Source organism: Aspergillus ambiguus, assembly GCF_047715705.1.
Source record: "Aspergillus ambiguus strain CBS 117.58 unplaced genomic scaffold BDV59scaffold_32, whole genome shotgun sequence".
NCBI classification, from domain to species: domain Eukaryota; kingdom Fungi; phylum Ascomycota; class Eurotiomycetes; order Eurotiales; family Aspergillaceae; genus Aspergillus; species Aspergillus ambiguus.
The window spans coordinates 193,801-218,718 of NW_027395545.1; the positions used below are offsets into that span (position 1 = coordinate 193,801).

The window sequence follows — 24,918 nt, forward strand, 5'->3', positions numbered from 1 at the left end:
AGGATCCTCTACGGTTATGGATGAGATCATGTCAAAACAGGGAGTACGCACTACGGTGTATACTGACAGAAACATGCAGGTTGACACTTGCACGCTGCATTTCCCCGCACGTTCACCCGGCAGACCAATGTCAGACCTTGGATGGAGGAAAATCTCCGGAACGAGCCCTCTCGTCGAGGTCATTTGAACACTCAAACCTGTTGAAAGGACAAGAGGGCTAACTCCGTTGGGTCAATGCAGATCACGGAGGTGGTTTTCGGACGCATCTATAAAACCACCATTATAGATCCAATAATGTGGTGGACTATGGCCTCTCAGTATTGTCGGTGGCAGGAAGTCATATCGTATGAGGTTGGAATCCATTTCTGAGAGATGGAGTTTTCTAGATGGTTTCATAACGGACGATCAAACAAAGTGCCGCGGCCCAGGGTGGACCAGTATCAAGTGCCCTGGACCCATACTTCTTCTTGACGAGATGGATAATTATTGAATAATGATGAGATGATTTTTTTTTACGACTAATCCCGCTAAGGAGAGCCTGGTGTAATTTATCGCCCCATCTGGTCTTCGACCACCGCCGAAGAGGTCGTCGGTCTTAGGGTCTGGGAGAAGCTATTCCGGTGGAGACTCTCGGAGAATTTGCTTAGGATTGGCAAGAAGTAACGGTTAGGTCATTGCTTCCTTCGGGCTTAGTGAGTGGGAGCCATCCAGTCAGGAAGAATCAATCCTCAACGGACGTTCTCTCAACACGAGGCCCCGGACTTGATTCTAAACCCAGCAACAAGTTTCCGGCATTTGGGCGACTGGGACCCTGGACAATAGATTGTCCAATTTATTGCAGACCGCCGGGGGAACTTTCCACTCGCCTGGTTCGACGACGGGATCTAGTACTGGGTTTGAATGTCTGTCCGCGCCTGTCTTTGTGATGGTTTCTCAGTCATCTCGATGCAGCCGGAGGAGCTATAGGAAGTGCACTCCCTACTACGCAGTACGTCGTACATGGGCCATTGCATAGGATCTGCTGTGCCGGATTCGGCCGAAAGTGTGGGGTGCCAATGTCAACGGGTACCGTACCTTAGTGATCGGCCAATGGCTGCTGCTCGATGTGAGCGAGGACAGCGCGAGGATATGTACGGTGTATCCATCCGTGCTGTGTGCAAAGGTACCTACCTTACTGATCCGGCTAGAGGATCTCGTCATCGATGTGCTGCTCCTACCTCTACGGGATGTTCCTACGATGCATATGGCTACTCAGTGGAATGAATGACCCGGGTCTTTGGCAAGACTCATGCTCGCTTAAGCTTTGGCCGTTGGGGATGTATAGGAGATGCAGATCATCATGGTGTCAACGTCTCGATGCAAGTGACAGGTCATGGATTGCTTTGACATCCGGTTGGACCAGTCGCGCCCTGACTTCCTGGAACGGAGAATGCAATCGGTTTTTGGAGGGCAATTTCCTTTCACTACGGAGGATGTACTGAGAACCGGGTTGTCGTGTTGAGTCTGGAATGTGGCCATTGCCGATCATCATTCATGACATACCCGACCCTCCGGCTAGGGAAGTCTTCGAATGATGTTGGCCAGTTACTCCGTCGTTGAGCCCTGAACGGCCTGAAGGTGGGTTTAGCCGTCCGTACTCTTCAGTAGGAGGCGGATTTACCGTGCAGACCGAGCCCGACGGCACATGGTGTTTGGTATGCACAGGATTGTCGTTAGGTCTGATGATTTCAGGGTATCTCAGATATTTGAGAGGAATGTTGTGGACATTGTTAAATGACATTCAACGGTCTAGACCGAACTGGAGGTGGCGTCATGGGGAGAATCCAAGGTTCTTACCGTTAGCTGAGATTGGATGAGCGATCGAACCAGATATGACTGGTCGATTGGGGTCCTGATAACTTTTTGAGGCTCCAACAAATCATCTGGAAAGCAGGCGTCTATGATGTCTACCTTGTTCCAGTACGTTGTGGCCCGTGCTGTCAGCTCGAGCGCCGTTACTGACTGCATCGTGAGTACGGAGTAAATTAATCTCTATTATGGCCGCACACTCTAATCGAAAGACCCGATATGTGTATGCGCAGGGAGTACAGTGTAGACAAAGGGATCCAAAAATAGGCAAACCGTCAGCAAAAACAAAGGAGCGCGGCCTTGTACAACGATGTATGATACTGCGAGTCATGGCATGGTATCCCCCAACCGAATAGCCGAGAGGTTTCCCGAATGGACTCGCTTAGAATCGAATACGATCTTGACCTGTCAGACCCAGCGCTACAGGTTGTACAAAAGACGGAGTTTTTCGGGTGTCGATGGGAGGAAGTTTTTTCGGGGTTTGCAGTGATATTCCCTTACACTTGACGGTGACCGATGCGAGTCTCAGGAACGAAGGAAGAAAGTCCATCTTTGCCTGGATGGGATGGACGAAGGGTGTGGGACCCCCTGGAGGGATGATTGGCGGGTGGTAAGCGCTGAGCTGGATTCTGAAACCAAGGGGCGAATGCTTCACAATTGTTTCCCGCGCCAGTTTTATCTGTCTTGGCTGTGTTTGGGGTCCACCCGGCAGTGGGATCCCATGGATGCTGGGCGGTTCGATATCCACCCCTATTCACCAGGCCAATAACATATACGACCATGATAATTATTATTATTATTATAATAATAATATTAATCCGCAGTATATTAATATAATATGATAATATCATTATACTAAGGTGGAGGATAGCGTGACGGACGGGACTTGACCAGTTCTAACCGCCGTGCCGATCCCCATGCCAGTGCAGAAACTCGAATCGATTGCCCTCAATGGCTGATGGGTCCAAGAATCGGGTGAGCTGACATGTATTCTCTCACCAATGGAGATCTCCTTCTCCGATTGTACAGATTTACGGCGTATGTGCCGAGCGAGGTTACACTGGGAGATTTTCTTGCTCTACTGTCGAGTTGCGATGAATCCTGCCGAACTCGAGAGAGCTGAGATGTGCAGAAATCTGCCTCCCGGAGTTTCTAAGGTTCTGATCCCTGGATCCCCCGCAGCAATTATGCTGGGTACCTGACCTCGTCGACGGAAGTGCATGGTCGTTTAGCCACATGCTACCTCTCAGACAAGGGGATGGCCCTGTTTTGCCAACCTGATTGGAATGGAAGCTCGCCTGACGCCCATTCTTGCCCCCTCCCTTTCTCCGTGCCGATGGATGTATGCATGCACGAAGCAAGGTAGAAGGCTAAGATTGCCCAGGTGCAGGTGGTACTACGCCGTTATGTCGTTATTTCGCCTGTGCCCTTATGCTGGGGAGGGGAGGATATGGGTGACGCTGAGGTTGAGTTCTGGACTTGCCGTCTGATGCCGGTGGGATAAACTAGCCTATGAGGCGGATCCAACGGGGAGGAAAAACTCATGGGAAAGATAATAATGAGAATCAAATAATTAATTATCTTTGGAACTCGACGGAAGCCCCTACTGAGGCCCATCTTAGTGCTCTGTCGCTGGGCAGGATGGACGTGATGAGCGAACCGCCAATGGTATGGAACGGTCACCACACCATGGTAACTTACCGCGAGCTGCCCCATGTGGTTAGTCACCCCCAATTCCAGCCATTCGAAGCGGGGTAACAGGGACCCATGGGACCAGCCATACGGAGGTTGACGTGTACGGTACCAGGTACCGTACCAGCCGCTGCATGAGCCCACCATCAACTGGGCAGGCACTGCTGGGTACAGTGGACTGGACAGCCGGGCTGTCCCTGACCTCCGCTTTTGCCAATGTTCTTTTCGTCGTGCGTCTGCCGTGGGCCCCAACCAACAACGTTCAGAGTCAGTTCAAGTCAACCTCCTCGTTAAAAAATAACACTACCAGTTAATGATTTATAGAAAAAGAAAAGGCTTTTTTTTTTTTTTTAAAAAAAAATAGTATAATATATTTAAAATAATACCCATACGGATCATAAGATAGATAGAGTGATCCGCATCGGCCCTCCCTGAATTCCTTCCCAAGTTCTTAACCCCTTCGATCTGATTGTTATTATTATTACCGATTAACATTAAATTACGCTTCCATTTATTATTATTATTGCCCATTTTTATTTTATTTTATTTATTCTACTTTTTTGGTTGGATTCTATTGGCCTTGGAACCATTCCCTTTCTGAAGGTTCTCCCGGCCTGGGGACAAACACCACTCACTGTAGAAAATAACATCCTTCCCTTTTTCCCTCTCGCTCCCCTCCCTCCCTCTCCTCTCCTCCTCCTCGACTTTTCCTCATCGCGCGACTAGCCTCTTCCTTTTCCTTTTTGTATTTTCTTCTTATTTTACCTTCGTTTCATCTTCCTTTCAATCTCGCCGTGCGACTTCTTCAAAGAGACTTGGATTCGGGCTGGCCCTCTTCATCTCTCTGTTGCCCTCTTTAGATCACTTCTTTCTCTTTGTTGACGAAGTATCGCATTCCCACACCATCACCTACAACCCCGACTCACTACGCGTCCCGAGAAGGCTGGCCCCTCTTGTGTCCCGATAGCCCGTCGCGGTTTTATGCTCGACCCTGGTTTCTCACGTCTCGCCTTCTATCAAGAGAACGCCTCGATTTCCAGAGCGAAGTTTGTCATCCGTCCCTTTTCCGAGACGGTAGTGGTGACTGTGCGTGCTCCCCCTTCGATGTGCCGCGAGTTCCCTTCAACAACCCCTTTCCTCTTGACTGACCGTTTCCCCCCAGTGTTCTGGAGGCTCAGTTCCAAAATGTATTCCCAGCACGGTGCCGCGATGGCGCCGCCTCAAAAGCCGGAAACATTCATGCTTTCGAATGAGGCCCAGCAAAGTCTCCCTCATGACGCTCAAGTCGCCTTGCAACAGGTGGACAATCGTAAGTGACCGTCATGCGAACCCCTTCGTGGTACCTGCATCCTGGATTTCGACTGATCGCTTGCACCCCTTACAGTGAAGTATTTCCTCCTCTCCGCGCCGGTTGACTGGCAGCCAGATCAACTCATCCGTCGGTTTCTCCTCCCCACAGGCGACTACATTTCATGTGTCCTCTGGTTCGTTGGATCGCAAATTCACCGCGACGAGGGAGAACACCCGGACTGATTGGTGAGCAGGAACAATCTCTTCCACATCTCCGGCACCGATATCGTCAGATGCTTGGCCTTCCGATTCCAAGCTTTCGGGCGCCCCGTCAAAAACTCGAAGAAATTCGAAGAAGGGATCTTCTCCGACCTCCGGAACCTCAAAGCTGGGACCGACGCGACCTTGGAAGAACCTAAGAGCCCGTTCCTCGACTTCCTCTACAAGAACAATTGCATCCGGACGCAGAAAAAGCAGAAGGTATTCTACTGGTATAGTGTGCCTCACGACCGGCTCTTCCTCGATGCCCTGGAACGCGATTTGAAGCGGGAAAAGATGGGACAGGAGGCCACGACCGTTGCCGTCAGCGAACCGGCTCTCTCCTTCGAGTTTGATTCATCCCAGTCGCTGTATGAACAACTCACAAAGGCCCAGCAAGCAAACTCTTCCTCCTTTGCTGCACACGCAAGTACGACATATGGCCAGCCCGCTTCCCCAGTGGTTCGGACCGTTGACCCTATGCCTCCTCCTCAGATGGCGCCTCAGATGGCTCCCCCGACGATTCCCCTGCTCGCGGACGAGTCCGGCCACCCAGCGATGTACAGCTCTATCCCGATGTCGACGACCATGGCGCCAGGCATCATTAAGCGCGAGCCGGAATATACTCAGATACAGTACGATCGCAATGGGATGCCAATTGCCCGTATTCACCAACGCCACGCATCTATGCCAACTTTCGTCGAATACTCGCCGGCCCCTTCTTTTGTTTCGTCCCAGTATGAAGATTACAGTAACCGTGGGCTGTCCTTCGAGCCAGTCACCCCGCCGCAGCATAGCAACCAACTGGGAGCCGAACCCGCATACATTGCAAACGAAGACACGGGCCTCTACACTGCCATTCCCGAGATCTCTTCAACGGCCGCCTTCAATCCTATGGTCCAGTTGCCTCCGTCGAATCTTGCAAGTGCCCATTTTCCCACACCTCCGAGAGCTTTCCACTCCAATGTCTACTCCGTCTTGGAGGGTTCCCCAACGTACAAGCAGCGCCGACGCCGGTCTTCCATTCCTCCAGGAGTGAATAGCGCGGTGGCGGCAGTCACCCAGGCCCCTGGTGCCCCCTCGCAGCCGATGTCGTATGCTGCTCACAAGCCAAGTGACTTGCGACGTTCCGTTTCGAGCTCTGTCGCCCCCGTTGCGGAGACCGATGAGTCGGATCATAATTCGGCACAACGGGCTGTGAATGGGTACCAGGCCCCTCTCCCTCAGAAGAACTTGCTGCAGGAGATGTCTCGGAACGGCACCCCATTGTCAAGCCTCGAGGAGAACCCTGAACCGAATAACACGTCCGATGAATTATCAGCACTTCCCACTGGGGACGCTCTGGATTCCGCTGCGCAGCACAGCTCTGCGAATAAGGTGGACCGATTTGCCCCTGGCCCCGTTCGCCGTGCCCGGAGCGCTACGATGATGGAGCTGGGCCCGTACCCCCAAAAGTCTCATTCGTGCCCTATTCCTTCCTGCGGGCGACTATTCAAGAGATTAGAGCACTTGAAACGGTACGTTTTCTGCAGTCTATTTTGGGCAGGACCCCTTATTGGGCCTTCACTGCGGGGCGCTGCAACGAGCCCCGTAGGATGATTTCTGTAGCCGCCGACTAACATCTAGTCTACAGACATGTGCGAACCCACACTCAGGAACGTCCCTATCCTTGCCCGTACTGCAACAAGGCTTTCTCACGGTCGGACAATCTTGCACAGTAAGTCCACCGACCGTATCAATGTGGCGGTTGAGATTCTAACCAGGCCAATAGACATCGTCGGATTCACGAAGCCCAGCAGGATGGACAACAGCCACCAGCCCACGATGAGGACTTGGACAATGAGGAGAATGATTATGGTTCTCCGGAGGAGGGGTCCTCGCCGTCCGAATCTCTCCCCAGCACCATGGTCAACGTCCCCAACATGACGCAGATGTCTTCTACTATGTCCAGTCTGCCGTCCGCGATGCCCACCATGGTGGCTCCTCACATGATCGCTCCCCAGCTTCTGCAGCAGCAGATATGAGAGGCGTGATGTGGTTCTGTCCTGTCGACTGGCTACATGACGTTCCAGTGTTTCGCATATAATAGTCGTGCAGGGGTTTTAACCTGCGCTTGCAGTTCTTTGGCGGGTAATCTCTCTTTGGTCGTCCTGGGTTTTGGTGTTTCTGTTTTTGTGGCCTCCACTTCTCCGACACACTCCGCACGGGAATGCAGATGGTGTCTATTTGTCTTCGATTGACGCTTGCGTTCAATCCTTTTTGTGTGTGCATACATCGATATTACTGGTTGTGATCTGTGTGCTGTGACTGCTATCATAACCGTCTTTGTCGGTATCCCTCGATTCATTGTGTTGCCCTTGATCTTGTTCTTATGTGTCTATGTTGATAATGGGGATTTTGTATCATTTCAATATTTCCCCCTCTTGCCGTCTCTTTTCTATCTGGATATTCATGGGAGAGAGCTGGAAACAAGGGAAGGCACTTTGCGGGCTGGGATAAAAAGCGGCGTCTACCTGGCTGTGAGGAGCAAAGCGCCTTGTGGGATGTCTACGAAACTAGGGGTCTATCGGAAGGACTGAGGTTTGGATTGGAAGTTTTCTGTTGCGCCTGTTATAGATTTTGTTGAATCAATGAATCCACGTCCAATGTATACAGGCAACCAGCAAGAGAGTACTGTAAGATGGTAGTATCGCCTGACCGCAGCCACCGCCTATCGGGCGGGATCACGTGCGGGGTGCTGCTGACGTCGATATTCCTTTCCTCGTCCATGTCAGTCCCCTCATCGTCTCTTCTGTTGTCCTCCGAGTTGGCTTTATATTGATGGGCCGGTTGTACAACTGCTGTCTTTACAGATCCTTTCCCTTTACGAGTTGACGTTGAAAGAGCGTTGTTAACTCTGGATCCCCAATACATACTATTGTTTTCCTGACATCCCTCGATACCATTTTCACTACTACTCCCTACACTCTGGAACCATTCTTCTCATTGTCATCCCTAGAGGCTGTATTTGCTCCTCCGATCAAAATCTGAAAGTCGCAATCTGGATGATCTCCTGACTTGCTGAGCCTGACTTGGTCGTACTCCGCTTGCGCTTATCCGCATCCGTGTGGGGATGTTATTTCTATGAAGGCTTGATCTGACCATCTAGCGATTGCCGTGCTCTTCAGACCCCTACACCCGCATACCTTTTACCCAGTTACACCAATGACGAGCCCCGATGATCCAGCTGCGGATGAAACATCCCCTCTAGTGAGGCCGGTTGATACGGTAAACCATAATGGCGGAGATCGTGCTGCCCATGATCTGTCGGAGACCAAGAGCAGCTGGTACCTGTTCTTGTTGACGCTCAGCATTGGTGGGTAAGTTGGCCTTGGCCCTGGTGCTTTCAATCCGAATGAATGGAGGATGACGTGTTGGCGTATAGTCTCCAGATAGTTTGGTCCGTCGAGCTGTCGAATGGATCGGTGAGTGGAAAGTCTTTCCGTCATGTCGTTCCCTGGACTGACCAGGGTTGAGTACAGCCATACCTCCTATCACTGGGGATGAGCAAGGCCTTGCTGGCTTTTGTCTGGATTGCGGGTCCTCTGACGGGAACACTTGTGCAGCCCTACATTGGCATCTGCAGTGACAACTGCCGTGTCTCGTGGGGCAAACGGAAACCCTTCATGATAGTGGGTGGCGCGGCTACTATCATCGTTCTGCTCGCCCTTGCATGGGTGCAAGAGATAGTCGGGGGGTTTTTAGGAATCTTTGGAGTGGACCCTGAGTCAACCGGGACCAGGACTGTGATCATTATTCTGGCGACGATCTTCATGTATTGCCTTGATTTTGCTATAAACACTGGTAGGTTCTTCAGCTCCTGCGGAACCAATGAGATTCGCTCACCCGTTCGCCTCCAGTCCAAGCAGGAATCCGATGTTTTATCGTTGACAATGCGCCGGTTCATCAGCAGGAGTCGGCAAACGCTTGGGCCAGTCGACTCACCGGCGTGGGCAATATCCTAGGTTACATCTTTGGATATGTCCATCTGCCAAAGTACCTTCCGTTCTTGGGAGACACCCAGTTCAAAGTGCTGTGTGCACTCGCTTCGTTCTCCCTTGGGATAACGTTATTGATCAGCTGTCTATACATAAAAGAACGGGATCCGCGACTCGATGCACCGCCCAGTTCTGGAAACCCGGGCGTCGTGACCTTTTTCAAGCAGGTGTTCAAGTCCATTAAATACTTGCCCCCGGAGATTGCGAAAGTTTGCGAGGTCCAGCTGGCTGCGTGGGTTGGCTGGTTTCCCTTTTTGTTCTACGCCACAACCTACATCGGACAGCTCTACGTTAATCCTATCTTTGACGAGCATCCGAATCTGCCCGATAAGGAGATCAACGAGATCTGGGACGAGGCCACCCGGATCGGGACATTTGCTCTGCTGATATATGCCATCATCTCGTTCATTACGAATATTACACTGCCTGTTTTTGTGGTTCCCACGTATAAACGGGTGGTCGCGCCCGAGGATGGAACGGCTGTCACACCGCCAGACGAGGAGCCCTTCTTAGGCCCTCGGAGGATGTCATTCTCCAGCCTGCCGGTGGGGTCGGCGTCTGAACCTCCCCCAAATATGCCGTCAGAGCACGAGGGTAAATCTGCGGAAGGCCCGAGATGGCTCTCCAAGTTACAGATCCCCGGCCTCACTCTTCGCCGCGCCTGGCTCTTATCACACGTCCTGTTTGCACTCTGCATGTTCAGTACCTTCTTCATCTACCAGTACCAGGCTGGAACGGTAGTGATTGCGCTGGTGGGGATCTCGTGGGCTTTGACGCTCTGGGCACCGTTTGCCCTGATCTCTGCGGAGGTGGCTCGAATCGATGCCGAACGTCGAATCCGCCGACAACGGTCTGAGATGGAGGAATCCAGCGCGGTGTATCCTGCAGAACTCGACGGGGAGACTCTGCACCCTAATGGCGATGACCTCGAGCATGGCTCAACATCTCGATCTGTCAAGACGCAGGGGGAAGACGATGAGAACCTGGCTCAGGCGGGAATCATCCTGGGGCTTCACAATGTGGCGGTATCGGCCCCCCAGATCTTGTCGAGCTTAATCTGCAGCGGTATCTTCAAGGTCTTCCAGAAGCCGCGAGGAGAACCCTGGGACGACAGTGTCGGGTGGGTGTTGCGGTTTGGCGGTTGCGCCGCCCTTCTGGCGGCATGGCTGACGGGCCGCCTGGTGGAAGGGACTCGAAAGTAGAAAAGGGAGATTAATTGTCCCATTTAGTTTGTGTATAGCTGCATTGTCGGTAGGCGTTTACTGGGGAAATAATCCATAATCTGAAAATTTCGGGTGGTTTTATTGTGACTTTCCCTGATGCCGTCACGATCAGCGGGCCGGGCGAAAGAGCTCCTGAGCGGATCTGCCAAATGTATTCGTCAACCGCCGCCCGCAGTCCCGCCGGCCACTTTATCCCTCTCTCAACCACCCATCTCGTTGGCGTGTCCACTTCTTCCTCTCCCTCCCTTCTTCCCCCCAAGTGATTCCCAGTCCTCCGCTCTTGTGCGCCTGCGTCTCGGTGGATTATGAGAGCTGTTCTTTGGCGTCAGAGACTCTCAGCTGGGGCTACCTGTCTCGTGTGATCTGTTGGTGGTGGCCGCGTGGATAGAACAATGGCTGGCCAACTTATGGGCGACGCCCTTCACCACCTGCTCCGTAAGTGTTCTTTGTTCATTGTCCGTTGATCTTGGCTGTCTGGGGAGGATGGACCCGTTCCTTGTTGTGAACGCGCGGTGGCTGACAGTTCTCGTTCCCGTAGGGAGGGCGGCGGATTCGGAGTCGGATCCTGACGACGGTATGCACCTTCACGATCTGTTTCCCTGCGTACGAGAATGTCCGGTCTGATAGTCGCATTTCTGTACAGATGCTCCGGAGGCCGGTACCAAGGAGATCTTTAGCTCCTGGGCGCTTTTTATCCTGATTGCCCTGTTGATGTTTGCGCTCTTTACGAGTTACCTCCTCCAACAGAAGAAGATCCAAGCGGTTCACGAAACGGTGCTGTCTATCTTTGCGGGTACGGGGATATCTTCTATTGATGTTGGGATGGTTTCTGATCTGATGCGACAGGCATGTTTGTCGGACTGATTATTCGCCTCAGCCCCGACTCGCCCATTCAAGACGCCGTGACTTTTGACTACCAGTTCTTCTTTAACCTCCTCCTCCCTCCGATTATCCTGGCGTCGGGATATGAACTACACCAGGCGAATTTCTTCCGAAACATCGGCACCATCTTGACCTTTGCGTTTGCGGGGACCTTTATCTCCGCCATTGTCCTCGGACTGGTCCTATTCGTATGGACGCGCATTCCGTTGGACGGGCTGAACATCTCGTTTGTCGAGGCCATCTCGGTGGGGGCCACTCTTTCGGCAACAGACCCCGTTACCATCCTGGCCATTTTCAACCTCTACAAGGTCGAACCCAAGCTGTACACGGTCATCTTCGGCGAGTCGATGCTGAACGACGCCGTTGCCATTGTTCTGTTCGAGACTGCGCAGAAGTATGCGGATAGCGACGCCGGCTCCTTGACCTTTCTTAACCTGTTCGAGGCCATCGGCCTGTTCCTGTTGGTGTTCTTCGGTAGCATGCTGATCGGCGTCGTCGTGGGGATTATCACCGCGCTGGGACTCAAGTACACCCACGTCCGGCGCATGCCGAAGATCGAAAGCTGCTTGGTCGTATTGATCGCGTATGCGAGCTACTTCTTCTCCAACGGCATTCATCTGTCGGGCATCGTCTCCTTGCTGTTCTGCGGGATCACCCTGAAACACTACGCCTACTATAACATGTCGCGTCGGACGCAGTTGACCACCAAATATCTGTTCCAGGTTATGGCACAGCTCTCGGAGAACTTCATCTTCATCTACCTTGGACTCGACATGCTCGTCCAGCGCCACCTCCAGTTCAAGCCGCTTTTCATCATGGTGACGGTGCTTGGGGTCTGCCTGGCTCGGTATCTGGCCGTGTTCCCCTTGTCGAAGGCGATCAACTGGTTCATCCGGTATCGCGCGCGCCGCCGTGGGATGGAGGTCGCGGATGAGCTTCCTTTCGCATACCAAGCGATGCTTTTTTGGGCCGGTCTGCGTGGTGCGGTCGGGGTGGCTCTGGCGGCGGGCCTGAAAGGGGTCAACGCGCCGGCGTTGCGAGCAACCGTGCTGGTGGTGGTCGTGCTGACGGTGATTATCTTTGGAGGTACAACCGCGCGGATGTTGGAGATCCTTGGGATCCGGACCGGCGTCGTCGAAGAGATCGAGTCCGATGACGAATTCGATATCGAAGTCACCAATGGTGGCACATATTATAAGCGTTCCGATACTGCCCTTGGGTACACCCCACGCCGGACGGACTCGACCATCCCCCTTGATGGGATGCCCCGAAGACATGGAGACCGAAACGATAGCTATTCCAGCGGCAACAACCGACGACCCAGCCCCCCCGGCCCGTCGTCGTCAGGACGGGGCAAGGGACACGCCCGACTCTACTCCAACGCTTATAGCCCCAAGGACACCCAAACGACACGCGACCGGTCCTCGACTGCCACTCTCCTCGGCGGTGGGGCGGACAGTGGTAGCAGTGCCGCCAGTGAGGATGAGTTTGGCCTGCGTTCCAACGGGAGGGGCCGACTTCCCGACCCTGACCAGCTTGCGTTCGATCTGGAAGAGGACGGCCCATCCGACGATGATCTGCCTCCAACGGCACCGACGGCATCGCGACTGCGACGGTCCCCCTCGCAGCCGTCGCAGCATCTTGACTCGAATGCCCCTCATTCGGCCAGCATCTCGCCATCGCGGCGCGAGACGGGGCTGAGCGCACGCGAGGCGCTTCGAGATCTCTTCTCCGGCGGACCCTCGGGCGATCACGCGGCTTGGTTCCGACAGCTGGACGAGGATTATATCAAGCCCCGACTGCTGCTGGACCAGTCAAACCACAAGGGGCCTGGAGCGGTGTAGAGAACATGTATACGTATATTTGCGCTTGATCAATGATACTGTCTGATTATTTCCTTGCGGTGTTTGATTGTAGATACGAACGTCGTATGTCTTTTTTCTCTCGTTATTCCCTCAAACAGGCAACTCTCCCCTCCTGTATCTCTTATCAGCCGCCACCGAGACTTCACATTGGCCGCTCAGCCCTCCTGCTTCCCCGATCCGCCGGTTGGAGTCGACGATCGCTGATACGACCAAATCCCCGGCAATGCTGCTGATTGTCGCTGAAGAAAGCTTGAGCCGCGGAATTGGCCTCTTGCCAGTCGCCATCCCCGCTTCCTATCGGCTTATCAAGCACTGGACGCGGTGGCATCCCGTTGCCCTTGCGTCACCCTGCTGGTCCGACAGGCTTATAAGCGGCGTGGATCGCCGGTCTCTTGTCTTTGCTGCGGATCAATTGCTTCCAGACTGCCTTGCTCTTGTCATGGCGGAAAAGTCGACGGACTTCATGTCCAAACTGGGTCCGGAGGTCGGGGAGGAAGCCCCGGCGGAAATTGGAGATTCGCAGCTGTTGGGTATGCCGTTTTGCTTGCTCCGGAGACAGCTGTATGATTGATGGTTGACGAGGGATGCTAATGCTTTCCAGCCTCCCTGGGGTATAAGCAGGAGCTTCGGCGACACTACTCCACCGTCCAGGTGTTTGCTATCGCGTTCAGTATTATGGGACTGCTGCCGTCTATCGCTTCTACGCTCTCCTTTTCGATTCCTGCAGGCCCCGTGGGCATGGTTTGGGTAATTCTCTCCTTGACGGAAGGAAGGACGGGCGAGTATGTCGTTGCAGGCTGACCGTGAATAGGGTAAGGGAATACCAGGGCTGGAACAGGCGCATGGAGGATAACAGTTTCTATAGGTTGGCTACTTGCTAGTATTTTCATTTTTATTGTTGGTCTGGCTATGGTATGGTCCATTCCCTGCGTTGCCTGTTGTGTCGCCTGCATGCTAACCTAATGCCAACCGTCCAGGCGGATTTGGCATCCGCCATGCCCACGGCCGGGGGTCTCTATTTCTGGACACATTACTATAGCGGGGAGAAGTGGAAGAATCCGCTGAGCTTTGTCGTCGGATACAGCAATACCATCGGCCTTCTCGGCGGAGTCTGCTCGATCGACTGTACGGCCCCGTCCTCCGCACGACACAACCTCTGCTAACCCATCTCAGATGGTTTCGCGACCATGCTACTCTCCGTTGTCTCGATCGCCCGGGATGGCGACTGGACCGCGTCGCGGCCTGTTGTCTACGGCACGTACGTCGGCTGCGTGGTCGTCCACGGTCTGATGGCGACGTTCTTCGCTCGCATCATGCCCAAGATCCAGTCCGCCTGCATTGTGACCAACGTCGGTCTCGTGCTGGCCACCGTGCTCGCCCTCCCCATCGGCAAGGCCGTTCGCGGCGGCGACATCAACTCCGGTGCCTACGTCTTCGGCCACGTCGAGAACCTGACCACCTGGCCCACCGGCTGGGCCTTCATGCTGGCGTGGCTGTCGCCCATCTGGACCATCGGCGCCTTCGATTCCTGCGTCCACATGAGCGAGGAGGCCACCCATGCCGCGCGCGCCGTGCCCCTGGGCATCCTCTGGTCGAGCGGACTGTGCGGAATCCTGGGCTTTCTGTCGCTGGCGGTTATTGCGGCCGTTATCAACGTGGACCTTGAGGCCGTGCTCGGGTCGAGTTTTGGTCAGCCCATGGCGCAGGTACGGTCGAACATGTCGGTGACCTGGGAGCTAGCTACTAACCTCCAATGTTCGGCCAGATCTACTACGATGCGCTAGGGAAACCTGGCGCCCTTGGGTTCATGGTCGTCGTGGCACTGGTGCAATTCTTCATGGGGTTGAGTCTGGTGTGTATATCCTTCTGCCCTTCCACTTGATCCGATCCAGCCTTCTAAACAGTAACAGGTGATCGCCGCCTCCCGTCAAAGCTGGGCCTTCTCGCGCGACGGCGCCCTTCCCTTCTCGTCCTTCTTCCGCCACGTCAGCAAGCGCGTCCGCTTCCAGCCCGTGCGCATGATCTGGGGCGTGGTGGTCGCCGCCATCGTGGTCGGTCTGTTGTCGCTGATCAACGCGGCGGCCGCCAACGCGCTGTTTTCGCTCGCCGTCGCGGGCAACGATGTCGCCTGGGGTACGCCGATCCTGTGTCGACTGGTCTGGGGCGAAGACCGGTTCCACCCGGGGGAGTTCTACACGGGGTGGCTGAGCAAGCCGATTGCCGTGACGGCCGTGGTGTATCTGACGTTTGCGATTCTGCTCTGCATGTTCCCTACGTTGGGACCGTCTCCGACGCGTACGTTTGTCCCTTTCCCTTCTTTTCTTTGTTTCTGCTAAGCGGTCCGTATAGCCCAGGATATGAATTATACGGTTGTCATTAACGGCGCTCTCTGGGGTGGCGCGCTCTTGTACTACGTGCTGTATGCGCGGAAGATCTACAAGGGCCCGCAGACGACCGTGGGAGCGTCGGAGAATCCGTCCGAGACGCGGCTGGAGGGCGTCAGTCCCGAGAAGGGGGAGTGACGGTGGTGGATGCTGTAGATAGGAGTGAGGTTGCAGAAGGGACTGGTACTGTTCTGTTCATTCCTGGAATAATGAAAGCAATTACTTGTAGGGAAGTTTCTCATGCAGCGTCATCAACATCGTCCATCCAATCTCGTACTAGCCTCCGCGGTAGCTTCAGCCGCTTCACTGAGGGATCTCGAGCACATAGCGGCCCGCGATCTTTCCCTGCTCTGTTGTTCGGGGTTAGACCACGCACGAGGGGGATATGGAGGGGGAGGAACGAACCCATCAACTCGAAGATCTTCGGCAAGTCCTTCAACGGGGCGGTCTTGAATGGCGCCTTGATCAGGCCGCGCGCGAAGAAGTCAATGGCCTCGACGCCGTCCTGACGCGTGCCGACGTAGCTGCCCTTGATGTTGATCATGCGCACGACGGTGTTGAACACGGGGGCCTTGAGGTAGGCATTGGCGGGCAGGCCGATGGCCACGATTGAGCCGTGCGAGCGCACGTAGTCGGCCGCCTGCTGGAAGGGCTTCTCGGCGACGGCGAGCAGCAGCACGGCGTGGGCGCCCAGACCTCCGGGGGTGGCGGCCTTGACGTCCTCGACGACGTTCTTGGAGGCGGCGAAGTCGACGTAAGCCTATCTTGCTATTAGCTTCCACCCAAGTAGGTAGAGACTGGATAGAGAGGATTTTGGGGTGAAGGAGATGGAGGTTGGGGGGGAAGGGGAAGTAGTACCTCCGCACCGAGCTTCTCACACATGGCGCGCTTCTCTTCACCCGCGTCGATGGCCAACCCACGCAACCCCATGGCCTTCGCATACTGCAGGGCCAGCGAGCCGAGGCCGCCGCCGGCGCCGACGATGGCGACGGTTTGGCCGGGGCGGGCGCCGGACTCCTTCAGGCCCTTGTAGACGGTGAGGCCGGCACAGAGGATGGGGGCGACGGCGTCGAGCGGCACGTCCTTGGGGATCTTGGAGGCGAGCGCGGCCTTGCCGATGGCGTACTGCTGGAAGGTGCCGTCGACCGTGTATCCGGACAGCTGGGCGTTGGGGCACAGCGGCTCCTCGGCCTGCTGGCAGTACTCACACGACAGACAGGAGGCGTTGAGCCACTTGAGGCCGGCGTGGTCGCCAATCTCAAATTCGTGCACCAGCTCGCCCTTGGCGACGACGACGCCCGCGCCCTCGTGGCCGCCCACCAGCGGCAGCTTCAGCGGCAGCGGCCAGTCGCCCTTCATCGCGTGCAGGTCCGTATGGCACACGCCGCTGTAGTGGACCTTGACGAGGATCTCGTCGGCCGCGGGCTTGGGCACGGCAATCTCCTTGTACACGGGCGGTCCGCCTTTCTGTTCGACCACTTGGGCCCATTGTTTGGTCGGGAGGGACATGGTTGGTGGTGTGGGAGATGTAGTGGAGGTGGTGGTGGTGTTGGTTGGGATTGAGGGGATGGAGGGTGAAGGGTGGATGTAGAGGTAGGTGAGGTCGGCCAGGTAGGCGGCTGGGAGACTCTTGGTAGAATTTATAAGGGTCATGTACGGGGTGGGGTGGTTGATGGAAGGGCAGGTAAATGAATGCGAATGACGTTTCTGGTTCTGTCTCTGCTCGGACTGATGGAGATTGCGATTCGTATGTCGGCGATTCCCCCCTGGTAGATGGTGCTATAATGCATGATCCAACGGCTTCATCTCAGGGAATGCAATCCATTCCCTGGGCCTGGCCTTTGGAGATCTCGAGCCATTGGCCGATGATGGTGGTGCAACGTTGGAGAACGAGTAGAGGACGTCATCAGCACGAGAGCACCGTCTTCTCCGCAATTTCGGATTTCCCAATGCGGCGGCTGACAGAGAGAGAAAGATGCCGATCAGGAGAGAGGAATAGGAGAAGCAGAAGGTATGATGGAAACTGGGAGGGTGTATAGAGACCGTTGGATGGGCGTTGTCTTTGGAAGTTCGAGTTCTGATGGTGATTCAATGAAGGTCAGGTGATCCCGTAGCCCTATACAGATGTCCTACTCCATACTACCCAGACAGTACTTCCTTATACTTCCTGAGACGGACACTTCTCCGTCCATCCTATGAATTGAGCCATCTTTGAGAAATATCCGGTAACTGTGGGTTGATTGTCATGGTCTGGCCAGCGCCACCATGCACTCATCGTACTGTCGGACCACCATCGTCGGGGTGCTGCGAACATGACAGCTGTCTGCAGTCCTTTGTGGAGTTAATGTTTAGACTGTGTCCTGCAGTGATGGACTGAGAATAGCGCCACAGTCATCAGATATAGCCTGGTGATTGCACTCCGTAGACCAGTCCAAGATTGATCATCTGGAATCTTTGTGCAGGATCTGATACCGACGGGGGCTGATCATCTGGTCAGCTGGCGGCTCGCCATCGGAGAGTGCGACAAACAATAAGAGGGTGCCTTTGTTCTTTAAATACATGTCTACAATCAATTAGAGGGCATACCAGTATGCCGTTGGATCTTTGTCTGCTTGGATATGGACGAAAGGTACGAGGAAGATGCTGTGACGAGGGTGACCGTACAGGACCGTCAATACACTCCTCCCGGGGGGGACATACCCCAATACCACTGGTAATACTCATACCGTAATCAATCGCCCAGAAAGGAAACGAACCATCGCCAACTCTTTCGTCTTCGTCGTCGCGATCAACTTCTCCCTCATCGACTTCTTCTTCCTCACCCCCATGGAGGATCCGCTTCTTCTGAGGTCACTCCATCACTGCATCGTCTCTCTCTCCCCTCCTCCTCGTCTCTCTTCGCCCACCACCTTCTCCTCCGTCTCCTCGTCCGACTCCATCTAGATCTACATAGTCCACGACACCCTGGCTCTCCCTAGATCACCGCCTCAACCTGCATCGCCTCAATCTCTCGACATTTTCACCCTCCTCAATCTCTTCAATCTCTTCTCTATCTTCTCTACCCTCAGAGATCTCCCGGCACACCACCTCCCAACGTGAGGTGGTGACCACCACACCGTCGGTAACGCTCCCTTCAACCGCAAAACCACCAAACCACCAGCGCGGCGCTTCTTCGCTCTCGCTTTCTTCCTTCCTTTCGCCTCCTCCACCTCCTCCATCCCATCCTTCCCATCCATCCATCTTCCATCCATCTTCCCATCTCGCCTCCCTTTCCCATCCCTCTCCTCATCCTCTCCCTCTCCTCGCCCGCCCCGTCCTAATTTAATTTCTCTCCAGTTCAACCCTCTGGAACCGTCCAAACGCGTGGATCAACCGCACTGCTGCCAACTCAATCCCCCTGTCATCGGCTCGCGCATGGGTTCTCCTCTCCCGTTCGCCCCGTTCGTCTCCTCCTAACCACCATTCTGCCCCTCAAATCCATCTCTCTCTGCTTCCCTTCATCCCCGTCGAGCCGGAATTCCCGCGTCTCCGCCAAACGCGGCCACCATCATGTCGGGGGCTCCGCCGTACAACCCTCAGTCCCCGACCCAGCAGTCTCGCTACCCGGTCTACTCTCCTCCGAATAAGAGCCGACCGTTCTATTCGAACAATGACCAGTACCAGCAACACCCTCCCCATACCCCTCCGGCCTATCCGTCGCAGCCTGCCGCCATGTCGCGGAGTCCTCACCATCCCCATGCGCAGTCGCCGTTACCAGGCACCCTGCCGCCATTGAATGGCGCCGCGCCGCCTCCGCACCATCCCGAGTCCTCCTCGCAGTTCCAGCCCCATCAATCCGCGGGAACTCCCCAGTTTCCCCTTCCTCGGCCGTATTCGGGCGCCGTTCTATCCAGCAACGGCACCGCCCCATACGGCCACTCGCCGGCTTCTCATGCTCACCCCTCCGCTCGTCCAGACGGCCCTCCACAGCTGTCCCCGAAGAAGGAGATGGACTCAACATTTGCCAGGGCTCCCCATGGGGTGTCGACGTATTCCCCCTCGGTGATGCGAGAGGCCCGTCCCGCCTCGCCTCCCGCCCAGGAGTCGGTATGTGTGACCCCAATGGTCCCCTCACGAGCTGCATAGTATGACGTGAGAATTCATCGCTAACCTTGTCATGTCATACGCCTAGAAGCCCGCTCGTGCGGCTGATCCTATGTCTTTCGCCAGTATCCTATCTGGTCCGACCGAAGACCGCTCCCCGCCTCGCAAACAATCTCCCCCGGAAGCTGCTGCGGCTCCCCTCGCCCCTGCTCCCGTGAGCGCTGTCCGACGGAGTCCCCCTCCCTTGGTCTCCTCCCGGGCGCAGCCTGCTCCAAAGGACTTGGAACCGGCCCCAGTGACACCACTGCCTCGGCTGGAGAAGAAACCAAGTTCGGAGAAGCGCCGTCGGAATGCAGACCAGGACCCCAAGACGGGCGAATTGTCGGTTGCCCCGAATGGTCTTCTGGATCCCTCCAAAGCCGTTGTTCAGCCACGGGCCCCCGCCCAACGGAGGACTCTGTCGGAACGCGATACGGAGTATATCAATCGGGTGATGGCCGAGCTGGACAGTATGGAAAAGAGCGACGTGGAAAGCCCTGGGTTTGAATGGGAGCTTGAACGCTACACCTCCAAGGGTAAAAAACGGGCGGTGGGTGCTGAACGGGCCGAAAACATTCGACGGAAGGTATGGAATGCACACGTCGGCCCGTCTTTTCTTCTGACTGACACGCTTTTAGCGCCGCCGTCACGATTTCCTCATCAAGCTCGGTAAGACCTTCGAGAAGCAAGCCGCAGCCGGCATGGACCGATTCCGCATGGCCAACGAATCCGCCGTCGTCGCCGAGGTCCAGGCCAAGGAGGTCCAGGACGAAAAGGAGCGTAAGAAGGACATGCAGCGCAAACGACGCCGGGAGAACACAGTGCGCCTGGAAATGCAGAAGAAGCTGGAGGCGGAGCACAAAGCCAACACCGCCCAGGATTCTGCGGAGAAGGCCAAGTACCTGCGCGATGCCGAACGCGCACAGCGAAAGATCAAGACAACCAAGAGGGCTCTAGAAGGCATCACGGCTCCCGAGGAGATTGGCGAAGTCACTCCGCTCGCCCCCAACCTCGAAGGAGGTACCACCAGCTCATTCCATATCGGCCGTTCCCCGTCAAGACGCAAGTCCGGTCGTGGTGGTCCCGTCACCCGACCCAAGAAGTCGAAGGAGCAGAAACAGGCCGAGAAGCATGCGGCCGAAGCTGCCTATGCAGCGCTGGAAAATGACGATTCGTATTCGCTGGCCTCGAAGGACGATCGGAGAGACCCCCGCAAGGGTGCCCTTTCCAAGGAAGCCACGCCGATTCCCGCGTCTTCGTATGACTCCAAGGGCTACAATCAGATCTACGAACAGATCTGGCGTGATATTGCCCGCAAGGATATTCCCAAGGTCTACCGCGTCAAAGTTCTTTCCCTCAGCACGCGCCAAGAGAATCTGCGGAAGACTGCTCAGCTGGCCAGCAAGCAGTCTCGCAAATGGCAGGAACGCACCAACAAGAGCACGAAAGACACTCAGGCCCGCGCCAAGCGGACTATGCGTGAAATGATGTCGTTCTGGAAGCGCAATGAACGAGAGGAGCGTGATCTGCGTCGTCTCGCCGAGAAACAGGAGATCGAGTCGGCTAAAAAGGCAGAGGCGGAGCGTGAAGCCAATCGTCAACGTCGCAAACTCAACTTCCTTATCTCGCAGACGGAGCTGTACTCCCATTTCATCGGCCGCAAGATCAAAGGTGCCGAGGGAGATGAGTCTGGCGATACGGCCGTCGACGGTGCAGGCGAGACCTCCCAGCCCAAGGCGGACCTGCCTTCCGGGATCCCCAGCGCTGGAGCCGGTGTTACCAATTTCGAGGATCTTGATTTCGATGCCGAAGATGAGACGGCCTTGCAGCAGGCAGCCATGGCTAATGCGCAGAACGCCGTCCAGCAGGCCCAGGATCGGGCTCGGGCGTTCAACAATGCCGAGGACCCGATGGCCACCATGGATGAGGGCGAGTTGAACTTCCAGAACCCGACGAGTCTGGGCGATATCGAGATTTCACAGCCCAGCATGCTTACTGCGAAACTGAAGGAGTACCAGTTGAAGGGACTGAACTGGCTCGTCAATTTGTACGAACAAGGTATCAACGGTATCCTTGCCGACGAGATGGGTCTGGGTAAGACTATCCAGTCTATCTCCGTCATGGCCTATCTCGCCGAAGTTCACAACATCTGGGGTCCCTTCCTGGTCATTGCTCCTGCCTCGACTCTGCACAACTGGCAGCAGGAAATCACCAAATTCGTTCCCGACATCAAGGTTCTGCCCTACTGGGGTTCCGCTAAGGACCGTAAGATTCTTCGGAAGTTTTGGGATCGCAAGCATATCACCTACACGAAGGAGTCCGAGTTCCACGTGTTGGTCACCTCCTACCAGCTGGTGGTTCTCGACGCACAGTATTTCCAAAAGGTGAAGTGGCAGTACATGATTCTCGATGAAGCCCAGGCCATCAAATCTTCACAGAGTTCCCGCTGGAAGAATCTTCTGGGATTCCATTGCCGTAACCGCCTGCTCCTCACGGGTACACCCATCCAAAACAACATGCAGGAGCTGTGGGCTCTGCTTCACTTTATCATGCCTACGCTGTTTGACTCTCACGATGAATTCAGCGAATGGTTCTCCAAGGACATCGAGTCTCATGCGCAGAGTAACACGAAGCTGAACGAGGATCAGCTCAAGCGACTCCACATGATTCTGAAGCCATTCATGCTCCGACGTGTCAAGAAACACGTCCAGCAGGAACTCGGAGACAAGGTTGAAAAGGACGTCTTCTGTGACCTCACCTACCGCCAACGAGCCTACTACACTAACCTGCGGAACCGTGTCAGCATCATGGACCTTATTGAAAAGGCCGCCGTGGGCGATGAAGCGGACAGTACGACGTTAATGAACTTGGTCATGCAGTTCCGGAAGGTCTGCAACCATCCTGATCTCTTTGAGCGAGCGGAAACCAAATCTCCGCTGACCACGGCATACTTCGCCGAAACCGCGTCTTTCGTTCGTGAAGGTCAGTTCGTTGATGTGGGTTACTCCACCCGCAGCTTGATCGAGTATCCGTTGCCTCGTCTTCTGTGCAGCTCCGCAGGACGAGTCGACATCGCTGGACCGGAAAACCTGCACGCTGGCTTCCGTGGCAAGTACTTGGCTCACATGATGAATATCTTCACGCCAGAGAACATCAGACAGAGCATCAAGGAGGATGGTGCCTTTTCCTTCCTACGCTTCGTGGATACTTCCATCGGCGAGGCGTACGAACAGTCTCATCGCGGTGTCTTTGAAAGAGCGGTGGGCCGTCGTGGTCAGCCGAACCGGCTGTCTCGACTCAATGTTGTTTACGACGAGGACGAAGCGGGCTCGCCCCTCGCGCATTCGATGTTGAACATTGTCGCGCGGAACGACCAGGACGCAGTCCATGAGATTACGCCAGAAGGTTACATGCGGGAATTGTTGACTGTGTCGCAATCTACGTTCGAACGGGAGGGCCTCAACGTCATTGAACCGTGTGCCAGTCCCGCCGCATCAGCACCGCCGGCTATGATTTCCTCCTCTGCCCCTGCAGCACAAAGAGAGATGAACGATGCCTTGTTTAATGTTCCGGTGCGGCATGCGCTGCTCGATACCCCTACAAGACAGCTGGAAGAGCAGATCTTGGAGAAGAAGTTGGATCCTGTCCCGTTCTCGCATCCTCCTATGCTGCCGCAGCCGACCTCCGTCAAGGGACGCTACACCCACATTGAAGTACCTTCGATGCGTCGGTTTGTCACGGATTCCGGCAAGTTGGCCAAGCTGGACGAGCTGCTGCGCGAGCTTAAGGCGGGTGGTCATCGTGTGCTGCTCTACTTCCAAATGACCCGGATGATTGACCTGATGGAGGAGTACCTGACCTACCGCAACTACAAGTACTGTCGGTTGGATGGTAGCACGAAGCTGGAAGACCGCCGTGATACGGTGGCCGATTTCCAGCAACGCCCAGAGATCTTCGTCTTCCTCTTGTCTACGCGTGCTGGTGGTCTCGGAATCAACCTGACTGCGGCCGATACAGTCATCTTCTACGATTCCGATTGGAACCCAACCATTGACTCCCAAGCTATGGACCGTGCTCACCGCTTGGGACAGACGCGACAGGTCACGGTGTACCGTCTTATCACGCGTGGTACAATCGAAGAGCGGATCCGCAAGCGTGCACTACAGAAGGAAGAAGTGCAGCGGGTTGTCATCACCGGAGGTGCGGCCGGTGGCGTTGACTTCAACACACGCAACCGTGAGAGCCGAACCAAGGATATCGCCTTGTGGCTCGCAGACGACGAGCAGGCTGAGCTTATTGAACAAAAGGAGAAAGAGGCTCTGGACCGTGGGGAAGTGTTCGGCTCCAGCAAGGGCGGAAAGAAGGCTGCCCAGAAGCGAAAGCGCGATATCACGTTGGATGATATGTATCACGAAGGTATGTTGCCGCACGTATCTCCTTGCAACGCATCAGCACTAACGAGACATTGCTTCAACAGGCGAAGGAAACTTCGATGATGCCAGTGCCAAACCATCCGGTGCTGCCACCCCAGTATCGACCGCAGAAATGGGCGGTACACCATCGTCGACGCCTGTTCCCAAGCGGGGACGAGGGCGTGGCGGGGGCAAAGGCACGTCCAAGCGAGCGAAGACGACAAAAGAACGTTTACGTCTCATTGATGGTGATGGCGGTCTAGGGCCCAGTTAGTCTATTCGACTTGTCTTGATGTGGATTGGGATTATGGGCGTTTGTGTGAGATGTGCTACAGTCCGATCAGATTTCTCATTCTTCTTCTTCTTTTACCCTTTATGTTTATCATTATTTGTTTTACTTTCCGATGGGTTTGGGCTCATGGCAGCTTGTTGAGAGGCTACCTTTTGTATCAACATATGATTCTGCATTTTACTACGATTGAACCATGGTCATAATACGGGGTTGAGGAAGATGATCGAGGCGAAAAGAAGAAGCAAAAAGAAAGCGGGTGTTTGTTGTGATTTGGGAATGGGAATAGACAGGTGTACGTTATTGTATGTCATACATTCTTTGGTGTCCTTCCTGGAATCTGAATGTGACTGCAACGCATTACTTTAAGATCTCCTGCTTTACAGGTGACTGCTACTGGCAGAGTCTTACAGGTGCGCCTTATAGGCCTGGCAAAGAGATCGTTTCACCCCTCGTTGATGTATTTTGGCTCTCTGCTCCTAATGGTAGGCACCGACATCTTGTAACCCTACCTGCACAAATGAGCTTGCTCCATACCAAAGATGCGCCAGTCTGCAAACTCTTTCCGCCTAAGGTCGCACGCACAATCAATAATCACTCAATTACTTTGGGGAGT

The 24,918-nt window shown here is 54.9% G+C and overlaps 6 protein-coding genes across 6 annotated transcripts; 4 read left to right on the forward strand and 2 right to left on the reverse strand.

Moving 5' to 3' along the window:
* Positions 1 to 2,780: 2,780 nt before the first annotated feature.
* On the reverse strand, positions 2,781 to 3,483 carry BDV59DRAFT_184560 (uncharacterized protein). The gene has a single exon (XM_073690704.1). It carries the CDS (start codon positions 3,463 to 3,465, stop codon positions 3,253 to 3,255), a length of 213 nt encoding a protein of 70 aa, XP_073545223.1. The 5' UTR covers positions 3,466 to 3,483; the 3' UTR covers positions 2,781 to 3,252.
* An 877-nt stretch (positions 3,484 to 4,360) lies between these two features.
* On the forward strand, positions 4,361 to 7,128 carry steA (sexual development transcription factor SteA). Its single transcript, XM_073697378.1, has 6 exons — positions 4,361 to 4,626; positions 4,703 to 4,849; positions 4,925 to 5,024; positions 5,085 to 6,605; positions 6,722 to 6,805; positions 6,860 to 7,128. Exons 2-6 carry the CDS (start codon positions 4,726 to 4,728, stop codon positions 7,110 to 7,112), a joined length of 2,082 nt encoding a protein of 693 aa, XP_073545224.1. The 5' UTR covers positions 4,361 to 4,626; positions 4,703 to 4,725; the 3' UTR covers positions 7,113 to 7,128.
* Positions 7,129 to 8,292: 1,164 nt separating this feature from the next.
* On the forward strand, positions 8,293 to 13,074 carry BDV59DRAFT_195001 (sodium/hydrogen exchanger 3; the record flags this gene model as incomplete). The annotated part of the gene is made up of 6 exons (XM_073692483.1): positions 8,293 to 8,443; positions 8,605 to 8,931; positions 8,988 to 10,245; positions 10,891 to 10,922; positions 10,992 to 11,141; positions 11,195 to 13,074. 6 exons carry the CDS (start codon positions 8,293 to 8,295, stop codon positions 13,072 to 13,074), a joined length of 3,798 nt encoding a protein of 1,265 aa, XP_073545225.1.
* A 460-nt stretch (positions 13,075 to 13,534) lies between these two features.
* Positions 13,535 to 15,617, forward strand: BDV59DRAFT_195002 (putative GABA permease; the record flags this gene model as incomplete). Its single annotated transcript, XM_073692484.1, has 8 exons — positions 13,535 to 13,625; positions 13,697 to 13,877; positions 13,944 to 14,007; positions 14,073 to 14,220; positions 14,269 to 14,801; positions 14,861 to 14,947; positions 15,006 to 15,390; positions 15,445 to 15,617. 8 exons carry the CDS (start codon positions 13,535 to 13,537, stop codon positions 15,615 to 15,617), a joined length of 1,662 nt encoding a protein of 553 aa, XP_073545226.1.
* Positions 15,205 to 16,988, reverse strand: BDV59DRAFT_209756 (zinc-dependent alcohol dehydrogenase; the record flags this gene model as incomplete). Its single annotated transcript, XM_073695446.1, has 3 exons — positions 15,205 to 15,829; positions 15,885 to 16,239; positions 16,338 to 16,988. 3 exons carry the CDS (start codon positions 16,986 to 16,988, stop codon positions 15,783 to 15,785), a joined length of 1,053 nt encoding a protein of 350 aa, XP_073545227.1. The 3' UTR covers positions 15,205 to 15,782.
* A 1,864-nt stretch (positions 16,989 to 18,852) lies between these two features.
* ino80 (chromatin-remodeling ATPase INO80) lies at positions 18,853 to 24,448 on the forward strand. The gene is made up of 4 exons (XM_073697379.1): positions 18,853 to 19,565; positions 19,651 to 20,187; positions 20,240 to 24,017; positions 24,079 to 24,448. Exons 1-4 carry the CDS (start codon positions 19,029 to 19,031, stop codon positions 24,285 to 24,287), a joined length of 5,061 nt encoding a protein of 1,686 aa, XP_073545228.1. The 5' UTR covers positions 18,853 to 19,028; the 3' UTR covers positions 24,288 to 24,448.
* The last annotated feature ends 470 nt before the right edge of the window (positions 24,449 to 24,918 follow it).

Bases quoted from the DNA above. Each gene is read 5' to 3' on its own strand.
- BDV59DRAFT_184560 (XM_073690704.1), bottom strand. From the start codon at position 3,465: ATGGGCCTCAGTAGGGGCTTCCGTCGAGTTCCAAAGATAATTAATTAT.
- steA (XM_073697378.1), top strand. From the start codon at position 4,726: ATGTATTCCCAGCACGGTGCCGCGATGGCGCCGCCTCAAAAGCCGGAA. The intron at 4,850-4,924 runs GTAAGTGACCGT...CACCCCTTACAG, and splicing joins CTTGCAACAGGTGGACAATC to TGAAGTATTTCCTCCTCTCC. The intron at 6,606-6,721 runs GTACGTTTTCTG...TCTAGTCTACAG, and splicing joins AGATTAGAGCACTTGAAACG to ACATGTGCGAACCCACACTC.
- ino80 (XM_073697379.1), top strand. From the start codon at position 19,029: ATGTCGGGGGCTCCGCCGTACAACCCTCAGTCCCCGACCCAGCAGTCT. The intron at 19,566-19,650 runs GTATGTGTGACC...TCATACGCCTAG, and splicing joins CGCCTCCCGCCCAGGAGTCG to AAGCCCGCTCGTGCGGCTGA. The intron at 24,018-24,078 runs GTATGTTGCCGC...TTGCTTCAACAG, and splicing joins GGATGATATGTATCACGAAG to GCGAAGGAAACTTCGATGAT.